Raw genomic sequence first — 23,347 nt, forward strand, 5'->3', positions numbered from 1 at the left:
TTTGTGAAAATGCCTCAAAGAATAATTTATTTTTAAAACCCTTAAGGTTCAAAGGGTATTTTCATATTACAAAAGCAAATAATGTGTGTGTGTGTTTGTGTATAAGGGCTGACCAAGTTAGACATAGGGAAGCTTTCTCTAAAGAACTGACAATTTACTTTAGATCCAAACTCTAAGTAAATAAACAAGAGAGGGAAGAGTATGTTCATGTCAAAGGAATTGTATGTACAAATGCCTTGAGACAATATAGAACAAGGTAAGAAGAACTGAAAATCTAGTGACTGAAATGGACAGATCACTAAGCAAATGCGACACAAGATGAATATTGAAAAGTAATACAGGTATTTTAAGAGTGCTGATCTTTGCCCTAAGGGCAGTGGGAATCCTTTGAAATATTATAAGCAAGTAGGTGTTTTAAATAGATACATCTGGTTGAGTGGAGAGAAATATTTGAAGGGGATAAAGGTAGAAGAGGTGTCAACAGATGCTGTGAAGGGTCAGAGTAAATATGTTGGGTTTTGAAGTCCAAAAGGCAAGATCAAAAATATTACTTATGTTGTACTCATATAACAATGGAGGAAGCAAATTTCTATATTTTTATTGAGAAATAAAATTTTAAAATATAATAATACTAAAAATTGGTTATAATTTTTAATACAAGTATACTAGTGAGAAGAATGGACATTCCTTTTTGGGAGGATAGAATTTCCTTTTAATGGTTGGAGGGGCTAAATAACTCAACATCAGTGAGTGATTTTCCTTGCTTAGATAACAAATGAGCCACGCAGAATCTTATTTTGGTTGTGGCTTCATTTTGATTTATTTTTGTGAATAAAATCTGTCATCATGTGATATTTTGTTATACATTTACCATTTTTTCTGACCATTGTTTTCCTGTCAAATCAGAATATAGTGATGAGTGCTTAGTCTTCTTTTATACATCATATTCCTTTATCAGCTATAATGCTTCTGTATAAGCATGATGCTTTGCAACATCTGTCGTGCCTTAAAAAAATCCACACTCCAATTCGTGGTTCCCTCCAGGTGGGTGGGGGGGGCGGGCCGGGCGCTGTGTTCGTTGTGTACCCGCGGTGTTTTTCATTGCTTTGGCCTTCTTCCTACGCTCTGGTCCTTCCACCCGCCTCGAGCCCTCACCACTCTCGGTATCTGTGATTGTCTTCAGGGAAAGATTTCTACAAGTGAGATTGCTAGAGTAAACGAAATTCTATTTGGGACCCCGGAGGAAGATGGCGGAAGACGCGGAGATCACCTTCCTCCCCACAGATACATCAGAAATTCATCTACACGTGGAACAACTACAGAACACCTACTGAACGCTGACAGAAGACCTCAGACCCCCCAAAAGGCAAGAAACTCCCCACATACCTGGGTAGGGCAAAAGAAAAAAAGAATAAACAGAGACAATAGGATAGGGACGGAACCTGCACCAGTGGGAGGGAGCCGTGAAGGAGGAAAGGTTTCCACACACTAGAAGCCCCTTCGCGGGCGGAGACTGCAGGTGGCGGAGGGGGAAAGCTTCGGGGTAGCGGAGGAGAGCACAGCAACAGGGGTGTGGAGGGCAAAGCGGAGAGATTCCGGCACAGAGGATCGGTGCCCTCAGGCACACACCAGCCCGAGAGGCTTGTCTGCTCGGCCGCCGGGGCGGGCGGGGCTGGGAGCTGAGGCTTGGGTATCGGCTTTCAGTCGGAGAGCAGGGAGAGGACTGGGGCTGGCGGCGGGAAAAGAGCCTGAAGGAGTTAGTGCACCACGGCTAGCCCGGAGGGAGTCCGGGGAAAGGGTCTGGAGCTGCTGAAGAGGCAAGAGACTTTTTTCCCTTTTGTTTCCTGGTGCGCGAGGAGAGGGCATTAAGAGAGCTGCTTGGGGAAGCGCCGGAGACAGGCGCGACCTCGGAGACGGGCGTGGGACGCTGGGGCTGCTGCTGCCGCCGCCGCTGCGGGGCCTGTGTGCGAGCGCGGGTCACTGTCCGCCCCACCTTCCGGGGGGCCTGTGCACCCCGCCACTGCCAGGGTCCCGGGACCCGGGGACGGCTTTCCCGGGAAAGCGCACGGAGCGCCTCGGGCTGCTGCAACGTGACGCCGGCCTCTGCCGCCGCAGGCCCGCCCGACACTGCGTGGCCCTCCCTCCCCTCTGCCTGAGTGAGCCAGAGCCCCCGAATCAGCGGCTCCTTTAAACCCGTCCTGTCTGAGCGAAGAACTGACGCGCTCCAGCGACCTACGCGCAGAGGCGGGGCCAGGTCCAAGGCTGAGACCCGGGAGCTGTGAGAGCAGAGACAGAGAAATCTCTCTGTGCAGTCTCGGAAGCAGCGGATTAAAGCTCCACGGCCCATTTGATGTGCCCTGTGTCTGTGGAGTGCATAAATGGACAGCGAATCATCTCAAATTGAGGAAGTGGACTTTGAGGACAAGAGTTAAGACTTTCCCCCCTTTTCCTCTTTTTACAACGAATTATCCCAAATTAAGGAGGTGGACTTAGAGAGCAAGATTTCAGACCTCTCTCCCTTTTCCTCTTTTTACAACGAATTATCCCAAATTGAGGAGGTGGACTTGGAGAGCAAGATTTTTGATTTTTCCTCCTGCTCTCTTTTTGTGAATGTGTATGTGTAATCTTCTGTGTAAGATTCTCTCTGTATAGCTTTGCTTCCACCATATGTCCCAGGGTTCTATCTGTCCGTTTTTTTTTTCAATAATTACTTTTTAATTTTAATAACGCTACTATATTTCATACTTTATTCTATTTTACTTTACCTGCTCTTTCTTTTTATCCTACCTTCCCTTCCTCCCTCCCTCCCTCTGCTCCTCCTTCCCTTCTTTATTTTTCTTTCCTCCCTCCCTCCCTCCCACCCTTCTTCTTTCCACTTTCTTTTTCTTTCCTTCCTCCCTCCCTCCTGTCTTTCTTTCCTTCCTCCCTCCCTCCCTCCCTTCTTCCATTCACTCTTCCTTTTGCTTTCATTCCTCCCTCCCTCCCTCCTTTCTTTCCTTCTTTCTTTCCATCCTTCCTCCCTCCCTCCCTCCTTTGTTTCTTTCTTCCTTCCTTCCTTTCTTCCCTTCTTCCTTTCTTTCCCTCTCTCTTTCTTTCTTCTACTAATTCTTTCTTTCTAATTTTTCTCCCTGTTATTCTGAGCCAGGTGGATGAAAGGCTCTTGGTGCTGCAGCCAGGAGTCAGTGCTGTGCCTCTGAAGTGGGAGAGCCAACTTCAGGACACGGGTCCACAAGAGACCTCCCAGCTCCACATAATATCAAGCAGCGAAAATCTCCCAGAGATCTCCATCTCAACACCAGCACCCAGCTTCAGTCAAGGACCAGCAAGCTACAGTGCTGGTCACCCTATGCCAAGCAACTAACAAGGCAGGAACACAACCCCATCCATTAGCAGAGAGGCTACCTAAAAACATAATAAGGCCACAGGCACCCCAAAACACACCACCAGACGTGGACCTGTCTACCAGAAAGACAAGATAGAGCCTCAACCACCAGAACACAGGCATTAGTCCCCCCCACCAGGAAGCCTACACAACCTACTGAAACAACCTTAGCCATGGGGGACAGACACCAAAAACAATGGGAACTACGAATCTGCAGCCTGCAAAAAGGAGACCCCAAACACAGTAACATAAGCAAAATGAGAAGGCAGAAAAACACACAGCAGGTGAAGGAGCAAGATAAAAACCTACCAGACCTAACAAATGAAGAGGTAATAGGCAGTCTACCTGAAAAAGAATTCAGAATAATGATAGTAAAGCTGATCCAAGATTCTATTTCCCAGATCCAAAATCTTGGAAATAGAATAGACAAAATGCAAGAAACAGTTAACAAGGACCTAGAAGAACTAAAGATGAATCAAGCATCGATTAAAAACACAATAAATGTAATGAAAAATACTCTAGACGGGATCAATAGCAGAATAACTGAGGCAGAAGAACGGATAAGTGAGGTGGAAGATAAAATAGTGGAAATAACTGATGCAGAGCAAAATAAAGAAAAAAGAATGAAAAGAACAGAGGACAGTCTCAGAGACCTCTGGGACAACATTAAACGCACCAACATTCGAATTATAGGGGTTCCAGAAGAAGAAGAGAAAAAGAAAGGGACTGAGAAAATATTTGAAGAGATTATAGTTGAAAACTTCCCTAATATGGGAAAGGAAATAGTTAATCAAGTCCAGGAGGCACAGAGACTCCCATACAGAATAAATCCAAGGAGAAATACGCCAAGAACATATTAATCAAACTGTCAAAAATTAAACACAAAGAAATCATATTAAAAGCAGCAAGGGAAAAACAACAAATAATACACAAGGGAATCCCCATCAGGTTAACAGCTGATCTCTCAGCATAAACTCTACAAGCCAGAAGGGAGTGGCAGGACATAATTAAAGTGATGAAGGAGAGAAACCTGCAACCAGTATTACTCTACCCAGCAAGGATCTTATTCAGATTTGATGGAGAAATTAAAACGTTTACAGACAAGCAAAAGCTGAGAGAGTTCAGCACCACCAAAACAGCTTTACAACAAATGCTAAAGGAACTTCTCTAGGCAAGAAACACAGGAGAAGGAATATACCTACAATAACGAACCCAAAGCAATTAAGGAAATGGGAATAGGAACATACATATCAATAATTACCTTAAATGTAAATAGACTAAATGCTCCCACCAAAAGACACAGATTGGCTGAATGGATACAAAAACAAGACCCATATATATGCTGTCTACAAGAGACCCACTTCAGACCTAGAGACACATACAGATTGAAAGTAAGGGGATGGAAAAAGATATTCCATGCAAATGGAAATCAAAAGAAAGCGGGAGTAGCAATTCTTATATCAGACAAAATAGACTTTAAAATAAAGACTATTAGAAGAGACAAAGAAGGACACTACCTAACGATAAAGGGATCGATCCAAGAAGATATAACAATTGTAAATATTTATGCACCCAACATAGGAGCACCTCAATACATAAGGCAAATACTAACAGCCATAAAAGGGGAAATCGACAGTAACACAATCATAGTAGGAGACTTTAACACCCCACTTTCACCAATGGACAGATCATCCAAAATGAAAATAAATAAGGAAACACAAGCTTTAAATGATACATTAAACAAGATGGACTTAGTTGATATTTATAGGACATTCCATCCAAAAACAACAGAATACACATTTTTCTCAAGTGCTCATGGAACATTCTCCAGGATAGATCATATCTTGGGTCACAAATCAAGCCTTGGTAAATTTAAGAAAATTGAAATTGTATCAAATATGTTTTCCGACCACAATGCTATGAGACTAGATATCAATTACAGGAAAAGATCTGTAAAAAATACAAACACATGGAGGCTAAACAATACACTACTCAATAACGAAGTGATCACTGAAGAAATCAAAGAGAAAATTAAAAAATACCTAGAAACAAATGACAATGGAGACACGACGACCCAAAACCTATGGGACACAGCAAAAGCAGTTCTAAGGGGGAAGTTTATAGCAATACAATCCCACCTTAAGAAACAGGAAACATCTAGAGTAAACAACCTGACCCTGCACCTAAAGCAATTAGAGAAAGAAGAACAAAAAAACCCCAAAGTTAGCAGAAGGAAAGAAATCATAAAGATCAGATCAGAAATAAATGAAAAAGAAATGAAGGAAACGATAGCAAAGATCAACCAAACTAAAAGCTGGTTCTTTGAGAAGATAAACAAAATTCACAAACCATTAGCCAGACTCATCAAGAAAAGAAGGGAGAAGACTCAAATCAATAGAATTAGAAATGAAAAAGGAGAAGTAACAACTGACACTGCAGAAATAAAAAAGATCATGAGAGATTACTACAAGCAACTCTATGCCAATAAAATGGACAACCTGGAAGAAATGGACAAATTCTTAGAAATGCACAACCTGCCAAGACTGAATCAGGAAGAAATAGAAAATATGAATAGACCAATCACAAGCACTGAAATTGAAACTGTGATTAAAAATCTTCCAACAAACAAAAGCCCAGGACCAGATGGCTTCACAGGCGAATTCTATCAAACATTTAGAGAAGAGCTAACACCCATCCTTCTCAAACTCTTCCAAACAATATCAGAGGAAGGAACACTCCCAAACTCATTCTACGAGGCCACCATCACCTTGATACCAAAACCAGGCAAGGATGTCACAAAGAAAGAAAACTACAGGCCAATATCACTGATGAACATAGATGCAAAAATCCTCAACAAAATACTAGCAAACAGAATCCAACAGCATATTAAAAGGATCATACACCATGATCAAGTGGGGTTTATTCCAGGAATGCAAGGATTCTTCAATATACACAAATCAATCAATGTGATACACCATATTAACAAGTTGAAGGAGAAAAACCATATGATCATCTCAATAGATGCAGAGAAAGCTTTCGACAAAATTCAACACCCATTTATGATAAAAACCCTGCAGAAAGTAGGCATAGAGGGAACTTTCCTCAACATAATAAAGGCCATATATGACAAACCCACAGCCAACATTGTCCTCAATGGTGAAAAACTGAAACTATTTCCAGTAAGATCAGGAACAAGACAAGGCTGCCCACTCTCACCACTCTTATTCAACCTAGTTTTGGAAGTTCTAGCCACAGCAATCAGAGAAGAAAAGGAAATAAAAGGAATCCAAATTGGAAAAGAAGAAGTAAAGCTGTCACTGTTTGCAGATGAGATGATACTATACATAGAGAATCCTAAAGATGCTACCAGAAAACTACTAGAGCTAATCAATGAATTTGGTAAAGTAGCAGGATACAAAATTAATGCACAGAAATCTCTGGCATTCCTGTACACTAATGATGAAAAATCTGAAAATGAAATCAAGAAAACACTCCCATTTACCATTGCAACAAAAAGAATAAAATACCTAGGAATAAACCTACCTAGGGAGACAAAAGACCTGTATGCAGAAAATTATAAGACACTGATGAAAGAAATTAAAGATGATACAAATAGATGGAGAGATATACCATGCTCCTGGATTGGAAGAATCAATATTGTGAAAATGACTCTACTACCCAAAGCAATCTACAGATTCAATGCAATCCCTATCAAACTACCATGGCATTTTTCTCAGAACTAGAACAAAAAATTTCAAAATTTGTTTGGAAAAACAAAAGACCCCGAATAGCCAAAGCAATCTTGAGAACGAAAAACGGAGCTGGAGGAATCAGGCTCCCTGACTTCAGACTATACTACAAAGCTACAGTAATCAAGACAGTGTGGTACTGGCACAAAAACAGAAAGATAGATCAATGGAACAGGATAGAAAGCCCAGAGATAAACCCACGCACATATGGTCAACTTATCTTTGATAAAGGAGGCAGGAATGTACAGTGGAGAAAGGACAGCCTCTTCAATAAGTGGTGCTGGAAAACTGGACAGGGACATGTAAAAGTATGAGATTAGATCATTCCCTAACACCATACACAAAAATAAGCTCAAAATGGATTAAAGACCTAAATGTAAGGCCAGAAACTATCAAACTCTTAGAGGAAAACATAGGCAGAACACTCTATGACATAAATCACAGCAAGATCCTTTTGGACCCACCTCCTAGAGAAATGGAAATAAAAACAAAGATAAAGAAATGGGACCTAATGAAACTTCAAAGCCTTTGCACAGCAAAGGAAACCATAAACAAGACCAAAAGACAACCCTCAGAATGGGAGAAAATATTTGCAAATGAAGCAACTGACAAAGGATTAATCTCCAAAATTTATAAACAGCTCATGCAGCTCAATAGCAAAAAAACAAACAACCCAATCCAAAAATGGGCAGAAGACTTAAATAGGCATTTCTCCAAAGAAGATATACAGACTGCCAACAAACACATGAAAGAATGCTCAACATCATTAATCATTAGAGAAATGCAAATCAAAAGTACAATGAGATATCATCTCACACCAGTCAGAATGGCCATCATCAAGAAATCTAGAAACAATAAATGCTGGAGAGGGTGTGGAGAAAAGGGAACACTCTTGCACTGCTGGTGGGAATGTGAATTGGTACAGCCACTATGGAGAACAGTATGGAGGTTCTTTAAAAAAACTAAAAATAGAACTACCATATGACCCAGCAATCCCACTACTAGGCATATACCCTGAGAAAACCATAATTCAAAAAGAGACATGTACCAAAATGTTCATTGCAGCTCTATTCACAATAGCCCGGAGCTGGAAACAACCTAAGTGTCCATCATCGGATGAATGGATAAAGAAGGTGTGGCACATATATACAATGGAATATTACTCAGCCATAAAAAGAAACGAAACTGAGCTATTTGTAATGAGGTGGATAGACCTAGAGTCTGTCATACAGAGTGAAGTAAGTCAGAAAGAGAAAGACAAATACCGTATGCTAACACATATATATGGAATTAAAAAAAATGTCATGAAGGACCTAGGGGTAAAACGGGAATAAAGACACAGACCTACTTGAGAATGGACTTGAGGATATGGGGAGGGGGAAGTGTAAGCTGTGACAAAGCGAAAGAGAGGCATGGACATGTATACACTACCAAACGTGAGGTAGATAGATAGTGGGAAGCAGCCGCAGAGCACGGGGAGATCAGCTTGGTGCTTTGTGACCGCCTGGAGGGGTGGGATGGGGAGGGTGGGAGGGAAGGAGATGCATGAGGGAAGGGATGTGGGAACGGATGTATATGTATGACTGATTCACTTTGTTATAAAGCAGAAACTAATAAAAAAAAATCCACACTCCATCATACCTTAAAAGTGTGGCATTCAAAGTCCACATTTCTCTTCTTTTCTTACTTGGCCATGATGGGTAGGCATGGTAACAAAAAATAACATGGTGCTTGGAATGCTATTGTGACTGGAGTACTGCAATTTATACTATGTGAAGTGATAAGAGCATCATTTATGGTCTCTATCTCTGTTATCAAATCTGCCAGCATAGCAAGAATGCAGCAATAGACGATGCAGAAACAAGTGCGTGTGTAAGTGTTTTGTTAATACTTGATAAACAATGAAATTTGAATTTCATGCGTCACAAAATATTACCCTTTCTTTTGATTAAAAAAAAACATTTAAACGTGCAAAAAACAATTCTTTGATCGGAAGACCATATAAAAACAGGCAGCAGTGTAGATTGATTTGACTCGTGGGCAGTAGTTTGAAGACCCATGGAGTAGAGAGAGGAAGGCCAGTTATCAAGTTATTTCAGACTAGAAATGGTATAGTTTGGCTAAGGAAGGTGACGGAGATAAAAATAAAAAGACATTCTTGAGATATTTAAATGGTAAATGAATCCGGTATTGAATTAAATATAAAGGAGGAGAGGAGAACTCCGAGGTTTCTGATTTGCATAACTGGTTTGGAGATTCTCAGTTAGGATAGGAAAATCTAGAAATAGACCAAATTTGCAGAGAAAAATTATGAGTTCACTTTTGAACATTTCATGCTTCATATGCTTTTGTTATATCAAAGGAGAGATTTAAATAAGCAGTGGAGCTCATAGGTCTTGCCTAGGTCTATACATGTTTTGTAATTGAAAACGCGAACTTGGATGAGATTACTCAGCTAGAGAGTAGAGAATTAGAAGAAAGGAGAGCATAGGGCCAAACCATGAGGAACTCCTACACTTAATTATGTAGGGAAGAAGCTCAGCCTGCCAAGGACAGCAAGGAGCACCTCAAGTGGTGGTAGAAAAAAGAGAAAGTTGAACCCTGAATGGCAAAGGGAGAGAGTGTTGAAAGAGAGTGCTAGTGGTTAGTAGACTTGAATTCCACAATCAAGTAAGATGATGTTAAAATGTCCATTGCATTTAGTTAGTGATATGGGGATAATGAAACCTAATGAACCTACTAAGAACTGTTTTATTGGTATTATAGGGGAGGAAGCCAGAACAGAGTGGAATTAGGAGTGAAATTGTGAAAATAAAAACCATGTCTTAGAAATCTGCATATGAAACTGGAGAGAAGGCAGTGGCAGAACTATTTTGGATTGAAAGCTTTGTCTGGTGCATTTGGTTTTAAAGGGAGACACCTGAGTAATTTTACAAAAAAGTGGGGATAATTCATTAACTTGGTGATTGAAGATACATGAAAGAGAAAGTAAAATAGAGATGGGATCAAAGCCCAGGCGGAATTAATCAATCTAATCTGCTCATCTCAAAAATTTCAATGTCTGTATTTACATTTTCAATTTATTTTCATACTTAACAAATTCGCTTTGACTTTTCTTTCAGACTAGTAGCTCTAATCTCTGAAAAACAAGTAGTGAATTGAAGGTCCCAGTTTATTTGTGTGCCTGACAGAAATTTTCTTTATCATTCCAATTAAAATATAGTATTTTGAAAACACACTGTCATCCCTTGATTTAACACCCCACTTATATCAATGGACAGATCTACCAGACAGAAAATCAATAAGGAAACACTGGCCTTAAATGACAGATTTGTGAAGATAAACTTAATACATACAGAACATTCTATCCAAAAGCAGCAGAATACACATTCTTTTCACATGCACATGGGACATTCTCCAGGATGCATCCATCAACAGAGGAATGGATAAAGAAATTGTGGTACACACATACAATGGAATATTACTCAGCCATAAAAAAGAACGAAATAATGCCATTTGCAGTGACATGGATGGACATAGAGATTGTCATACTGAGTGAAGTAAGCCAGACAGAGAAAGACAAAAATCATATGATATCACTTATATGTGGAATATTAAAAAAATGGTATAAATGAACCTATTTACAAAACAGAGAGTCACAGATGTAGAAAACAAATTTACAGTTGCCAAGGGGGAAAGGGTGGAGGAGGGATAAATTGGGAGATTGGGATTGACATATACGCACTACTATATATAAAATAGATAACTAATAAGAACCTACTATATAGCACTCTACTCTACTCAATACTCTGTAATGACCTATATGGGAAAAGAATCTAAAAAAGAGTGGATATATGTATATGTATAACTGATTCACTTTGCTGTACAGCAGAAACTAACACAACATTGTAAATCAGCTACACTCCAATTTAATTAATAAAAAATACACATGTTCAATAATGATATTGGCTATGGATGTGAATAAGTAACCTGAATCCCTTCATAGTTTTTTTTTTTTCTTTCTCTCTTGATCAATGGGTAAGACTCTAGATAATCTCTCCCAAGCTCTCCTGGGCTCTCAGCCCTCTTCTATGTCACACTAAGGGCCCTTGAGTCCTTTCTGTTTTCCATTCCCAGTGCTGGCTCTGCCCAGGATGTGAGGTGGTGAAAGGTGTGCACTCAAGGATTACAGACTAGGGTGGTAGCTAAAGGAGACTGCAGGTTACTTAGAAGTTGTTGGTTAATATTTGAAAAGCTGTAACAAGTATTTTGTCTGATATGAGAACTTAATGGCTCTTCAGGAATCATGCCAAGTTTGAGTTTCCCAGGCAGTTTTTCCAAAGGTACTGAAAATTTTAGAGCAGAGTCTATTGATTTGCAATGATATTTTTCTGCCAAGAGAAAAAGCAAGCGTCAACTGTGTAGACATCAAAGAGAAATCAAATAAGATCGACAGTGAGTATTAATTGGGTCTGTCAGCATGGAGGCTTTTGATGACTTTTTGGAAAAAAATTTAGTGTTTGTAGGGGGGAAGAACCTCTAGTAGAGTGGACTAAAGACTGAGTGAGAGGTGAATAAATATACAAAACTCTAGCAGAGAGACAGGACCATAGCTAAAGTGAGCTTAGGGTTAGGGAGATTGTTTTAATGGATGAGATTTGAGCATGTTCCAATGGTAATACAAAGTAGACAGTAGTGAGGGAGTATTTGAAAGTGGGAGATAGAGTTAAGTTCCAGAGAAAGTAGAAGGAGAAACACCTCCCAGTGGACATGGATTATCATTAATAACAAGCAGTTTGCTCCTCTGACTATAAGGGGAGGGAAAATGGTGCAGATGTAAGTGGGACTATAGATCTTAAAAGAAAAAGTGAGCTATCACTAGTCTAGTGGTTTCTCCTTACTCTGTGTCGTAAGAAGAGAGATCTTCTATGGGAAGTAAGACAGATGGGAAGGAGTAACAGGTCTGGGGCAAAAAGCCAAAGTTTGAAATAATTTTTGTAGAAAGGTGAAGAATAAATAGAACAGGACTTGCTTAACAGCACTGAGGAACAAATACACTTATTCCTCTATTAATTTTCTTTGCAATTAATAGTTCAGGTTTATACATATGAAGTATCACAGAATCTGACATTTGTCTAAATGTTGAAGAATTTAAAAAACCTTTTAAGTTCAATTTTCTGATTGAGTCAAAGACAAGTATATAGATGCCAGTATTTGAGTCAAAGACAAGTATATAGACGCCAGTATATCTCTAGCACACATTTTACTTCATTAATTGTTCAGTTTAAAAGTATTTATTATATCTTAAAATCAGTTTTATTTTTATTATTTACTTGCCCTTAAGAAAAGAAATTGGGGATTTGGAACTTGCTTTTTTTCATTATGTATTTCCCTACAGTACTAAGTATGGTACTTTCAACAAAATAGACGTTTTAGGGTTTTTCTTTTACATTTTGACTTACTCTTTCTGACAGCAGTTTTACATCAACCTTAGGCCTGTAGTTTGCTTTATCTTTTACTCTTACCAAAAACTTTTCTGCATCATCCTTTGCTAGACACGAAGCCTCTTGGTGGGATGAAAACTTGAGATATTATTTGCCAGGATTTGTTAAATTTGTTTCTTTTGGTTTTTAAAAAAAATACTTAAAGTTATTATTAAGTTTGGTCATGTTCTATGTTCAAGTTATGCTGAGGGTAGGATTTTGTGTAATTTTATTTCTGCCTGTTTTCTGTATTGTTTTTGGAGAAAATATTGGGAGATATGCTTTAGGGCAGCCACCATTATTTTATTATCTCACTATCTTCACCTACACTGACATTTCCTGGTCACTCACTTTAAATGTAATTACATTAGAAAAACAAAGATCAATTAAATTTAGTTAGGTAATCTGTTAAAATTTAAATTTATTAAGATGTATAAATTTGGTCCATAAATGTATGCATGTAAGAAACAGAAGATTTTAAAGTGCCTGATCACACAGCTTGTGTTACTCTATTTCAAACTCATACTTATGGATTGTAATAAAACACACACACACACACACGTACATATACAAGGAACAGAAAATATCAGAGAACAAATAAAGCAATTAACCTGAGTCTTTCCTTAGGTCACTCCATCCATGTTGCATTGTAGTTTGCATTTTTTTACCCATGGTCAAGGCTATGGGGAGATTTTAGAAGGTGTGTGAAAGATAGAGGTCAATCACAGATGTCCACAAATGTGTTTCTGTAAGAAAGAGTTCCTCCACGCACAGCCCCATCAGGTCTAGAAACTGGAGTACAGGAATCTATTTTGAGGTTACTTGGCTGGCTTCTCCTGGGACAATCTGTCAGCATATATGTCATGCTCTTTTTGTTTAGGCTATAGTTGCCATAGACAGTGCTAGGAAGTAAGGAAAAGCACTCTGTAGGAGCAGGAAAGATGGCAGGAAGCCAAAGGGAAAAATACAAAAATAGATCGTTATCTTAAAATATTACCCCAGCCCTACCATCCAATCTACAATTAGTTTTGTTCTGTTTTTATTATATAAAGAACTAATGAAAGAATCATATATGTTAATTTTTGATACATGTTGATTTTTACTTCACAGCTACCTTAGAAATTGATGAGGACTATCCATTATATCAGTCAATTTACAGAGTGACAGCCACAGATGAAGACTCTTTAAATGGTGATATACTGATGATAGGTGGTGATCATTGTGTGAGACACATATATCGCTTTGGCATGCACTTAGAATGGCAAACACATACGTAGCCAAGGTAAGATGGGATATAAGCTTTACAGATGAATTTGCAACTAATCCGGTAGGAAAGAAGAACAATTTCTGATATTTCCATGAGAAAAATAAGGAAAGCATTGTTGGGAAGATTTTTCTGAGTACAGTGCTATGCTTTGGAGATATTTTTCAAGAGTTAATATATTTAATTTGATAATTAAAGAAAGCATAATGAAGCTGACAACCACTCTAATGCAATATTCGTGTTAATGTTGGAAATAGCATTTTTATAAGAAATTTTCTTAATGAGTATAAGAAAATTATACAACTTCTAACGGAGGTGGGCAGCTGCAAGAAAGACATCAACGCTGAGCTGAAACTGGGGCTTTGTGTTTTGGATTCTATTCAGAACTGTTCCACTTGTCTAGCTATTTCAATGTCACATGTGAATGTGATTATATTTTTTGATGTTTCAGTATCCTGATTACTAGATATCTAACTATAAGAGACTTGCTTTTCTCATAATTGATTCATGATTGTAAAGTCTCTTAGAGATTTGGCAAAATAAAAAGAACCCATAAAGCTCTAAGTGGAGAATTTAGCAGTACACTGGACTACAAAAGTCAGCATGCTTTCTCTGCAGCTGTTCCTTTTAAACATGTATTGAAAGAGTTTACTTCAACTTGGTAATTCACAGTATGAAGTAAGGAGCACTGTATGGGGGTGAAGTAATGGTGCTTCAGGTAACTTGGGTCAAGTTAGGAATTTACCACTAACTAGCAGTGTAATCCTAGGGAAGTCACTTAATCCCTCTCGCCCTTGATTTCCAGTTAACCTCCAGTGATATATGGGCTGTTGTCAGTCAAGGTACTCAAAATCCCTGCTCAAAAATACTTTGTTGTAGACCAGCCAGTATGCAGTTTGTATGAAATTGTTAAGAAATACGAGACTTTTCCTAATAGATGATGTCTTTCTAATAGATTAAAAAATAACCTATGGTCCAGCTGAAAATAGTTATTACCAGTTCTGTCATTTGCAGGAAAAGAGTGCAGCAGGTGTGTTTTAAAATTTAGTGTTTTGGGAAATAGTTACATTGCTAAAGGCTTAATCCTTATCAAATTAAAAAATATGCAGTTATAATTGAACTTTAATCAAATTTTACCTCATTTCAAACTACATTTTTTTCAGATACTTTTGAGAATGATTTATCTACTCTCACCTCTTCTTAAATATGGTGGAAAATAAAAAGTGCAATCAAGAAGTAAGATAAATTATAAACTGTATTCAACTGTATTAATATTTGCAATTGGTTTATATCATTATAATTCTTATTTTGTTTCTAAAAAGTCAAACAGTGACAGTGAGTTTATTTTGTACATTCTTTCAGAGATGTATTAATTTGCAGAATCAAATCTAATTAAAAAAAATTCTCTTAAAGGAATGTGTATAGTGTTATGCAGCTCTGTAAAAATATAGCAAATCTTTCGGTTGTGTTAATAAGCTAAACAACTCTTACTTTTCCTGTATTCTACATCAGTATATTCCAATGGTTTTAATACAGGCGTAGATAATAAAGAGAGAAATTAATCAATGTAAAAATAAAGAACTTTCTATATATTTGCTCCATTTTTGTATCTGAATGATCTTCCAAATACATTTTCATTTATTTTAGTGCGATTCATGTATGCTTTATTTTTCTAGTACTCCATTGAGACACAGTTACCTGGACCAAAGAAAGGAGCAAATTCTTTTGGAGTGGATTCTGTAAGTGGCATTAGTAGTGTGAGAGGCAATGATCCCTTGGGCTTTGAGGCTGGATATCATGTAGTTAATATATTTATTTATTATTCTGCAAAGAATGACAAGAATCTTTCATAACTGAACTCTACCTGAAAGATTAAACAGATTATTATTTTAAAGGAAGAGTAATATTTTGTGATTCATTAATGAGGATTAGTGCAGTTAACCAAATATCTAGAACCAGTCTTGGTGGATATCAAAACATAGAGATCATGTCTTAACTTTTTAGATCTATCTAAAGAAGTTTCAGGAAAAAAAAGACTTTAAGTAGCTTTCTAATTAGGGGAAACTAAATCATTAAATTTAAAAATTTTGTGAACATCACATGGGAAGAAATTTAAAACAGTCAAGGTGTGGTACTGAAACAATTTATACCCTGCCCTACTTAGAATGACAAAACACATAGGTAGCCAAGGTAAGATGGGGTATAAGTCTTTCAGATGAATTTTAAACTAATGAGGCAGGGAAAAAGAACAATTTCTGATATTTCCATGAAAAAAAGAAGGAAAGCATTGTTGGGAAGATTTTCTCAGTAGAGAATGACATGTTAGTAGGAACAATGATTGGAAAGAAAACAACTAGAGGGCTATTGAGATAACCTGTGCACACAGAAATGGAGTGTGAAATTTGAGAAATAAAGGGATTTATTATTATTATTATTATTACTGGTATTGGTAAAACATTTCCATTTTCAGAAATCCTCCACATGTATCATTTCAATAAGGTGGTTGAGAAAATAGTCATTAGAGAGCAAATGCAAGAATTTATAGAAAAAATAGAGAATGTGCTGCTGAATTGATATTTAGGAGAAAGACTATTAATAACTAAAGACGATCTCAACCTTCTAGCCTAAAAGAACATAAAGGGTAGAAGAAAGCCAATGACTTCTATTTAAATTTCAATCTGGAAATGTTAAATGTCACAGAATGGGGAAGAAGCCAATGATACATATCTTTTAAGCAATTTGAGTGTTAAGACTACAATGTGAGGTTAATATGAGCTTAAAATTAAAATTAGGTAGGAAAAATGGAGATTGTGCATATCAGCTACCTACGTATTTAAGCAGTTCAGCTCCATACTTGTGCCCATTCCCTGCCTCACTTCCCTTGCTTACCTTGACTCACACATTCAACCAAACTTGGTAAGTCCTTTAAGACCTACTTATTTCCTCTTTCTACTACATATCTAACCTATAAATTTTATGACATTTTATAAAAGAGATTTAAATATGCTCATTGCCAGCCCCTCACTTAGCACAGGTTCTTGTACATTGTAAAGGCTTTTTTAACGTTTGCTTAAAAATGTTTTAGTGGATACCTTACTGCCTCGGAGTGTTTTTTTCTTTTCAGAAGGACACTTGCTGATATGTCTGAATAAATAATATTTAAAGGGTAAGGTGTGTGACAGGATGATGGGGAAAATATTTGAGATCTGATGACATTCTAAACTCTTTTCAGAAATTACCTCCTGTTCTGATCGCAAAGAGTAATTCATGGTCCTGTTTCCAGGGGTTAGCATTAAACAGTCTGCTTTGTGAATGGTTTCAGTGCATTGTACTTTTAGTTAATAATTGAATCTGTAATTCATTCATTTTTTTGTTCAGTTTAATCTATATTTAGGCATGCAGCCAAGCTACACAGACCTTTGAGATTTAATGGCAAATGACATGAAGCTATTTTGAAATATATAACTAATCTAGTTAACTAAGAAAGCACTTATATTTCTTTTAGTTGCCTAGAAGACAAATAAAACGCTATATTTAATTGGAGAACACTACAACAACAAAAAAACCTAACAGGAGACATATTATAAAGATACACATGATTTACTAAATAGTATACTGTAAAGTTTTTTTTAAAAAAAACTCTTTTCCAGGTTTCCAGCTTACACTGAGAGCAACAGATACAACAGGTCTATTCTGTCAAGGGACACTAATTATCATGATTAGAAACATAAATGATGAGAAGTCTCAATCTGAGTAAGCAATTTATTTTAAAGTGTAACCATAGAGAATGGCTAACTAAACTTTTCACACATATTGTAAATAATAATAATAAAGATTATATAGCTACATAAAAATATTTTATTGTTATATTAAAATATATTACTATACACATAAGTGATACATATGCTGATAGAAAGTAAAATATATGACAGAAAATATTGGTAAACAAATATAGAAGTGACCAGCATCGTAATATGATATGGTGAAATGATTTTTGTGTGTCTTTTTGTTTTCTTCCCCAAAGGTTTTGTAAAGTTGTTGTGCTGCTTTTAAATAAATATATTAATTTTAAACAATGGGAAAAGTAGACCTTAAAATGTAGTTTGAGATGTTTAATTTAAATTACTTTACTTCCATACTCTGAGATATAATTGTAGCATTCAAAAACATTTTCAGATTACGAATGTCTGTTAGATGTTTTTCTATACTTCAAAATGTAGTAGTCAAATACATTACTACAATCTAAGAAAAATTAAATACTACTTAGATTGATGAAGAGAAAAAGAAAAATGGTAGTATTCATATTATTTTCCTTCCACCCCTAAGTTATATCTCTACAGATAACTAAGGAGAGTAACATTGTTTGAATCCCCAAATTCATTTTTATATTATCTGAACCAGAGAAGCAAATATGGAGCTTAGTTTTTCTCTTATTTCTGGGGATAGTTACTCTACCTGTCCTACTACATTTTGTGGTAGAGGTGCTGCCAACTTCTTAAAGTAATTTTTTGTCACTGCATGCCTACTATAAGCATAAACTTATTGCCTTTACTTATTTAGTAGAATTCAATGCTAGGTAATATAAGCAATACCAAAATTACTAAAATATTGGTATGGCCCCAAAATATTGTTTTCATTTCTTAAGAGACATAGTATGTTAAATTACAATTAATGAAACAGAAAAGGAAATGATTCAAAGTGGTCCAGAATGTAAATACTGTGAGTTATATTATATTATGGTATAAAGGAGAAACCACACTGTAAAGGAGAAACCACATTAGACTGTGGTGGTCAAGAAGGTTGCTCAGAGGAATGGCCTCACCCATTCACCTCCCTTTTCCTTTAAATTCCTTGAACCTCTCTCTCAAGCCCAGATTTAGCCTTTCCTTCCCTTTAAAATGTGTAGCAAAGTTATGGTATCTATCACACAGCACTAGTTATTTATATCTGTGTTCCCCTCTTGCAGTGAGATCTAAAGAGCAGAAGCCAGCTTATTCTTATGCATATAAACTGGAACAACATACTGTAGGTTACTGATAAATGTCTGATGCTTGAATGGAAGGTTGAATAAGAAAGAAATTTAAGTTTCAGAATTGTTCTGGAAATTGATCAGGGACTTGAAATATACTTTAAAGAGATGAACAATAAATTTAAAATAAATGTCCTGATAACTTGCTTGTCCAAACTTGTCCAAAGTTATGACTTTGGGCAGCATTTCATCATACCAGATAACAAAATGAAAATGAATATATTTAATCCCTTATGTTCAACTGCCAACTATTCCATACATTTGGTATTTGGAATAATAGAGGTGCACTATTTAAATCTGTTTTCCAGTTTTCATCTCTTTGATGTCATGCTATCTTTCATATCTGGCATGATGCCAGAGACTAAATGATTAAAAATTAATGCTTATGCAAAAAAGTTATGTAACTTTGTGCCAGAAATGGATTTTCTCAACATTTGAATACTTTTGGAACTCTTAAATTCTTGACAAGATGAAGGTAATATTATCACAAATCCAAAAGATTCTTTGCAAGTTATCAGAACTGAGCAGGTATGTGCATACAAATCTGCATTTGCAACATTTTTTCATCAACATATTTTTTTTCTTTAGACCTTTTCCTCTGAATTCTATTAATGTAACTGAAGAAAAACCTGTTGGAGAAATTATAGCAAGAGTAAAACCAACAGATCGAGATGAAGATGGCGGCATCATTTATACCTTTAGATCACAGCAGGAAAAGTTTGCTTTGGAACCTTGTAAGTTTTAAATACATAGTTCTAGCTGTCTTCATTTAAGCATTCACTATCTAATCTCGGCATTTCCTTTGGACTTCGAGCTAGTAAAGCTACCCTTTCAAAATTAGATTAAATATGGAGAAGGGAACACCAAAAATGCGTGGCATTTGACAGTTGTTATTTTCCTACTTGTGAAAATGAACTTCTTGTGAAATAACGTCTGTCACAGTACTTATTTTTATAACTGGCTATTGGCTTTCAGAGGCAATCAGTACAATGCTTCTGTGAAATCCTTGTAAACTACAGGACAGATAAGTCATATCTAACTCCTTAATTTCATTTGTGAAAATCGGAACATTTCCTTAATAATTATATTTTGGATACTTGATTATGGATATATTCCTACCTATGTGTACAGAATTACTACTCTGAAATATTTCCTATGGCTTGTCACGGTACTTGATTTAACTGTCCAGCATTTAACCAGAGGAAAAAAAAAACCCACCAGCAACACAACTATGAGACCTTCTTAAGCAGACCCTGTAAGGCTGCTGTCTCTGTGTCTAATGCCAGAGCTTGAGGTCCACAAGCCCAGAGGTCAGGAGGAAAGATTAATATAAAGTGGGAGAGATCAAGGGTAGACCAAACACACAAGCAGGCTCTGGACTCTATGAGAATGCACTAAAACCCATGTCTGTTCTTATTGCCGCTGACCTTGGTAGTGAGGGTATCATGCAGAAGCTGGGGCCTTTAATTATAAGGCTGAGCACACACACCTGTTCTAGGAGTCAGAGAAGCTGAAAGAGGATCCAGAGGTGGATAGAGCAGCTGCAGAGCCAGCTGCTACTTTACGCCAATGATGAGATAGCAGACCAGCAAAAACATAGGTAAGAAATGAAATGTCTGCTGCTAACTTTCAACTCTCCCAGTCAACCAAGATTCTCCCTTGGAGGCAACAGGGATGAACAGTCATTTCTGTCTTCACAAATTTTCCTAAGTTTGACCCTTGAGTTCATTTTTCATCTTTCTATAAAATATATCTCTTAAATGTGGAATCTAAAAAAAGGGTACAACAGAGTTACAAATGTAGAAACAAACTTATTATTACCGAGGGTAAGGGTGGGAGGGATAAATTGGGAGACTGGGATTGACATATACACACTACTACATCTAAAATATAACTAATAAGGACAGGGAACACTACTCAATACTCTATAATGGCCTATATGGGAAAATAATCTAAAAAAGAGTGGATATATGTATATGTATAACAGATTCACTTTGTTGTACACCTGAAACTAATACAACATTGTAAATCAACTATACTACAATAAAAAATATTTAAAAGAAGAATTAGTTAAGTTGGATGGCAGAAACAATACATGATTAGGATTTTAACATAGTTTGGCTAGTTTTTTCAGGCTCAAAAACACTAATAACTCTATTATGGTAATTAAAATCAAATACTGTGTTCTGGTACTTTTAAAGTCGAGATGCTTGGACTTCCCTGGTGGCACAGTGGTTAAGACTCTGTGCTCCCAATGCAGGGAGCCCGGGTTCAATCCCTGGTCAGGGAACTAGATCCCACATGCATGCCGCAACAAAGAGTTCGCATGCCACAACTAAGGAGCCTGTGAGCTGCAACTAAGGAGCACGCCTGCTGCAACTAAGACCCAGTGCAACCAAAAAAAAAAAAAAAAGTCGAGATGCTACCTATGCTTGGTAAATCCATAAATTACAATTTAGAGATTTGGAGGAAAATATGATGAAACCATTTATAATATTAAATTATATTTTAAAGATAAGTATAAAGCAAGTGGGCATTTTTAAACAAATATTTTCAATGATTGTAGAGCTGCTAAACATCACTTTCCTTATTCACCAGAAGTGTATACTATTAAATGAATTAAATTACCATCAATATGAATAAATTAATATATGCTTAATTATTTGAGTTTGGTAATTTTTATTTATTTATTTTCATTAGATACTGGCATAATCACTCTTCTTCAGCCTTTGAATCTTGACAACCCAAATAATCCTAAAACCTATTCTTTGGAAATTGAGGCCATAGATAATGGGAATAATACCAGTACCTATATGTTTACAGTTTTTGTGGAGGATGTAGACAATCTTATTGTCTGTGATTCGAGTTTTTCAATAGGAGCAGGTAAATTACAAGTCTATTTTATTGATAACATTCATGAAATGAAAGAGTAAGAATATTTTAAAATAAAATTTTTAATAATAACTAAAGTTTTTTTTAGTTTTAATAAAAGAGGAGTAAGTAAAAGAACTCAATAAAGTGAGAGATATACTCCTACAAAGAAAAAATATAGAATTGGTATGAATTAAAATAACTTTCAAATAATTATTTCTTTGTGTGGAAGATTGGGTATAGGAATAGTTACAAAATTATTCTGTTTATCCATAACATATGAATTAACAGGTTGCTTAACAAGTTGTCATATGTGTGAAAATCTAAACAATAAAATACAATTTTTATCTTCTAAATTGACCAAGACTTAAAAATAACAGGAAAAAAGTCAGTGCTGGCTAAGGTATAAAGAAATTAACACTTATAATGGAATACTACTCAGCCATAAAAAAGAATGGAATTTTGCCATTTGCAGCAATACAGATGGACTTGGAGGACATTATGCTAGGTGAAATAAGTGAGATAGAAAAAGATAAATACTGTATAATATCACTTATATGTAGAACTGAAAAAATACAACAAACTAGTGAATATAACAAAAAAGAAGCAGACTCACAGATCTAGAGAACAAACTAGTGGTTAGCAGTGGGAAGAGGGAAGGTGGGAGGGAGGCAATGTAGGGGTAAGGGACTTAGAAGCACAAACAAGTAGGTATAAAAGAAGCTACAAGGATATATTATACAACATGGAGAATATAGCAAATATTTTATAATAACTATAAAAGGATTATAACCTTTAAAAATTGTGAATCAGAGAGGAATCAAGATGGCGCAGTAGAAGGACGTGCTCTCACTCCCTCCTGCGAGAACATCAGAATCACAACTAGATGCTGGACAATCACTGACAGGAAGACACTGGAACTCACCAAAAAAGATACCCCACATCCAAAGACAAAGGAGAAGCCACAATGAGATGGCAGGAGGGGTGCAATCACAGTAAAATCAAATCCAATAACTGCTGGGTGGGTGACTCACAGACTGGAGAACACTTACACCACCGAAGTCCACTCACTGGAGTGAACGTTCTAAGCCCCATGTCACGCTTCCCAACCTGGGGGTCAGGCAATGGGAGGAGAAATTCCTAGAGAATCAGACTTTGAAGCCTAGTGGGAATTGATTGCAGGACTTCAACATGACTGGGGGCAAACAGAGACTCCACTCTTGGAGGGCACACACAAAGTAGTGTGCGCACTGGGACCCAGGGGAAGGAGCAGTGACCCCAGGGGAGACTGAAACAGACCTACCTGCTAGTGTTGGAGGGTCTCCTGCAGAGGCGGGGGGTGGCTGTGGCTCACTGGGGGGACAAGGACACTGACAGCAGAAGATCTGTGAAGTATTCCTTGGTGTGAGCCCTCCCAGAGTCTGTCATTAGCTCAACCAAAGAGCCCAGGTAGGTTCCACTGTTGGGTCGCCTCAGGCCAAACAACCAACAGGGAGGGAACACAGCCCCACCCATCAACAGTCAAGTGGATTAAAGTTTACTGAGCGCTGCCCACCAGAGAAACAGTCA

General features: G+C 37.1%; 1 protein-coding gene across 1 annotated transcript in view; it reads left to right on the forward strand.

Moving 5' to 3' along the window:
* LOC309810774 (cadherin-related family member 4-like) overlaps positions 1-23,347 on the forward strand; it is a gene marked incomplete at its 5' end in the record, with an annotated part of 129,552 nt that overhangs the window by 20,876 nt on the left and 85,329 nt on the right. Inside the window, 6 exon segments of the mRNA XM_082632985.1 lie at positions 1,045-1,199; positions 15,555-15,617; positions 17,111-17,138; positions 17,529-17,631; positions 19,496-19,641; positions 21,608-21,790. Of these exon segments, the coding sequence (XP_082489111.1) occupies positions 1,045-1,199; positions 15,555-15,617; positions 17,111-17,138; positions 17,529-17,631; positions 19,496-19,641; positions 21,608-21,790 (678 nt within the window).

The sequence above is a fragment of the Mesoplodon mirus genome (assembly GCF_964341445.2).
Source record: "Mesoplodon mirus genome assembly, chromosome: 9".
In the NCBI taxonomy this organism is placed as follows: Eukaryota; Metazoa; Chordata; class Mammalia; order Artiodactyla; family Ziphiidae; genus Mesoplodon; species Mesoplodon mirus.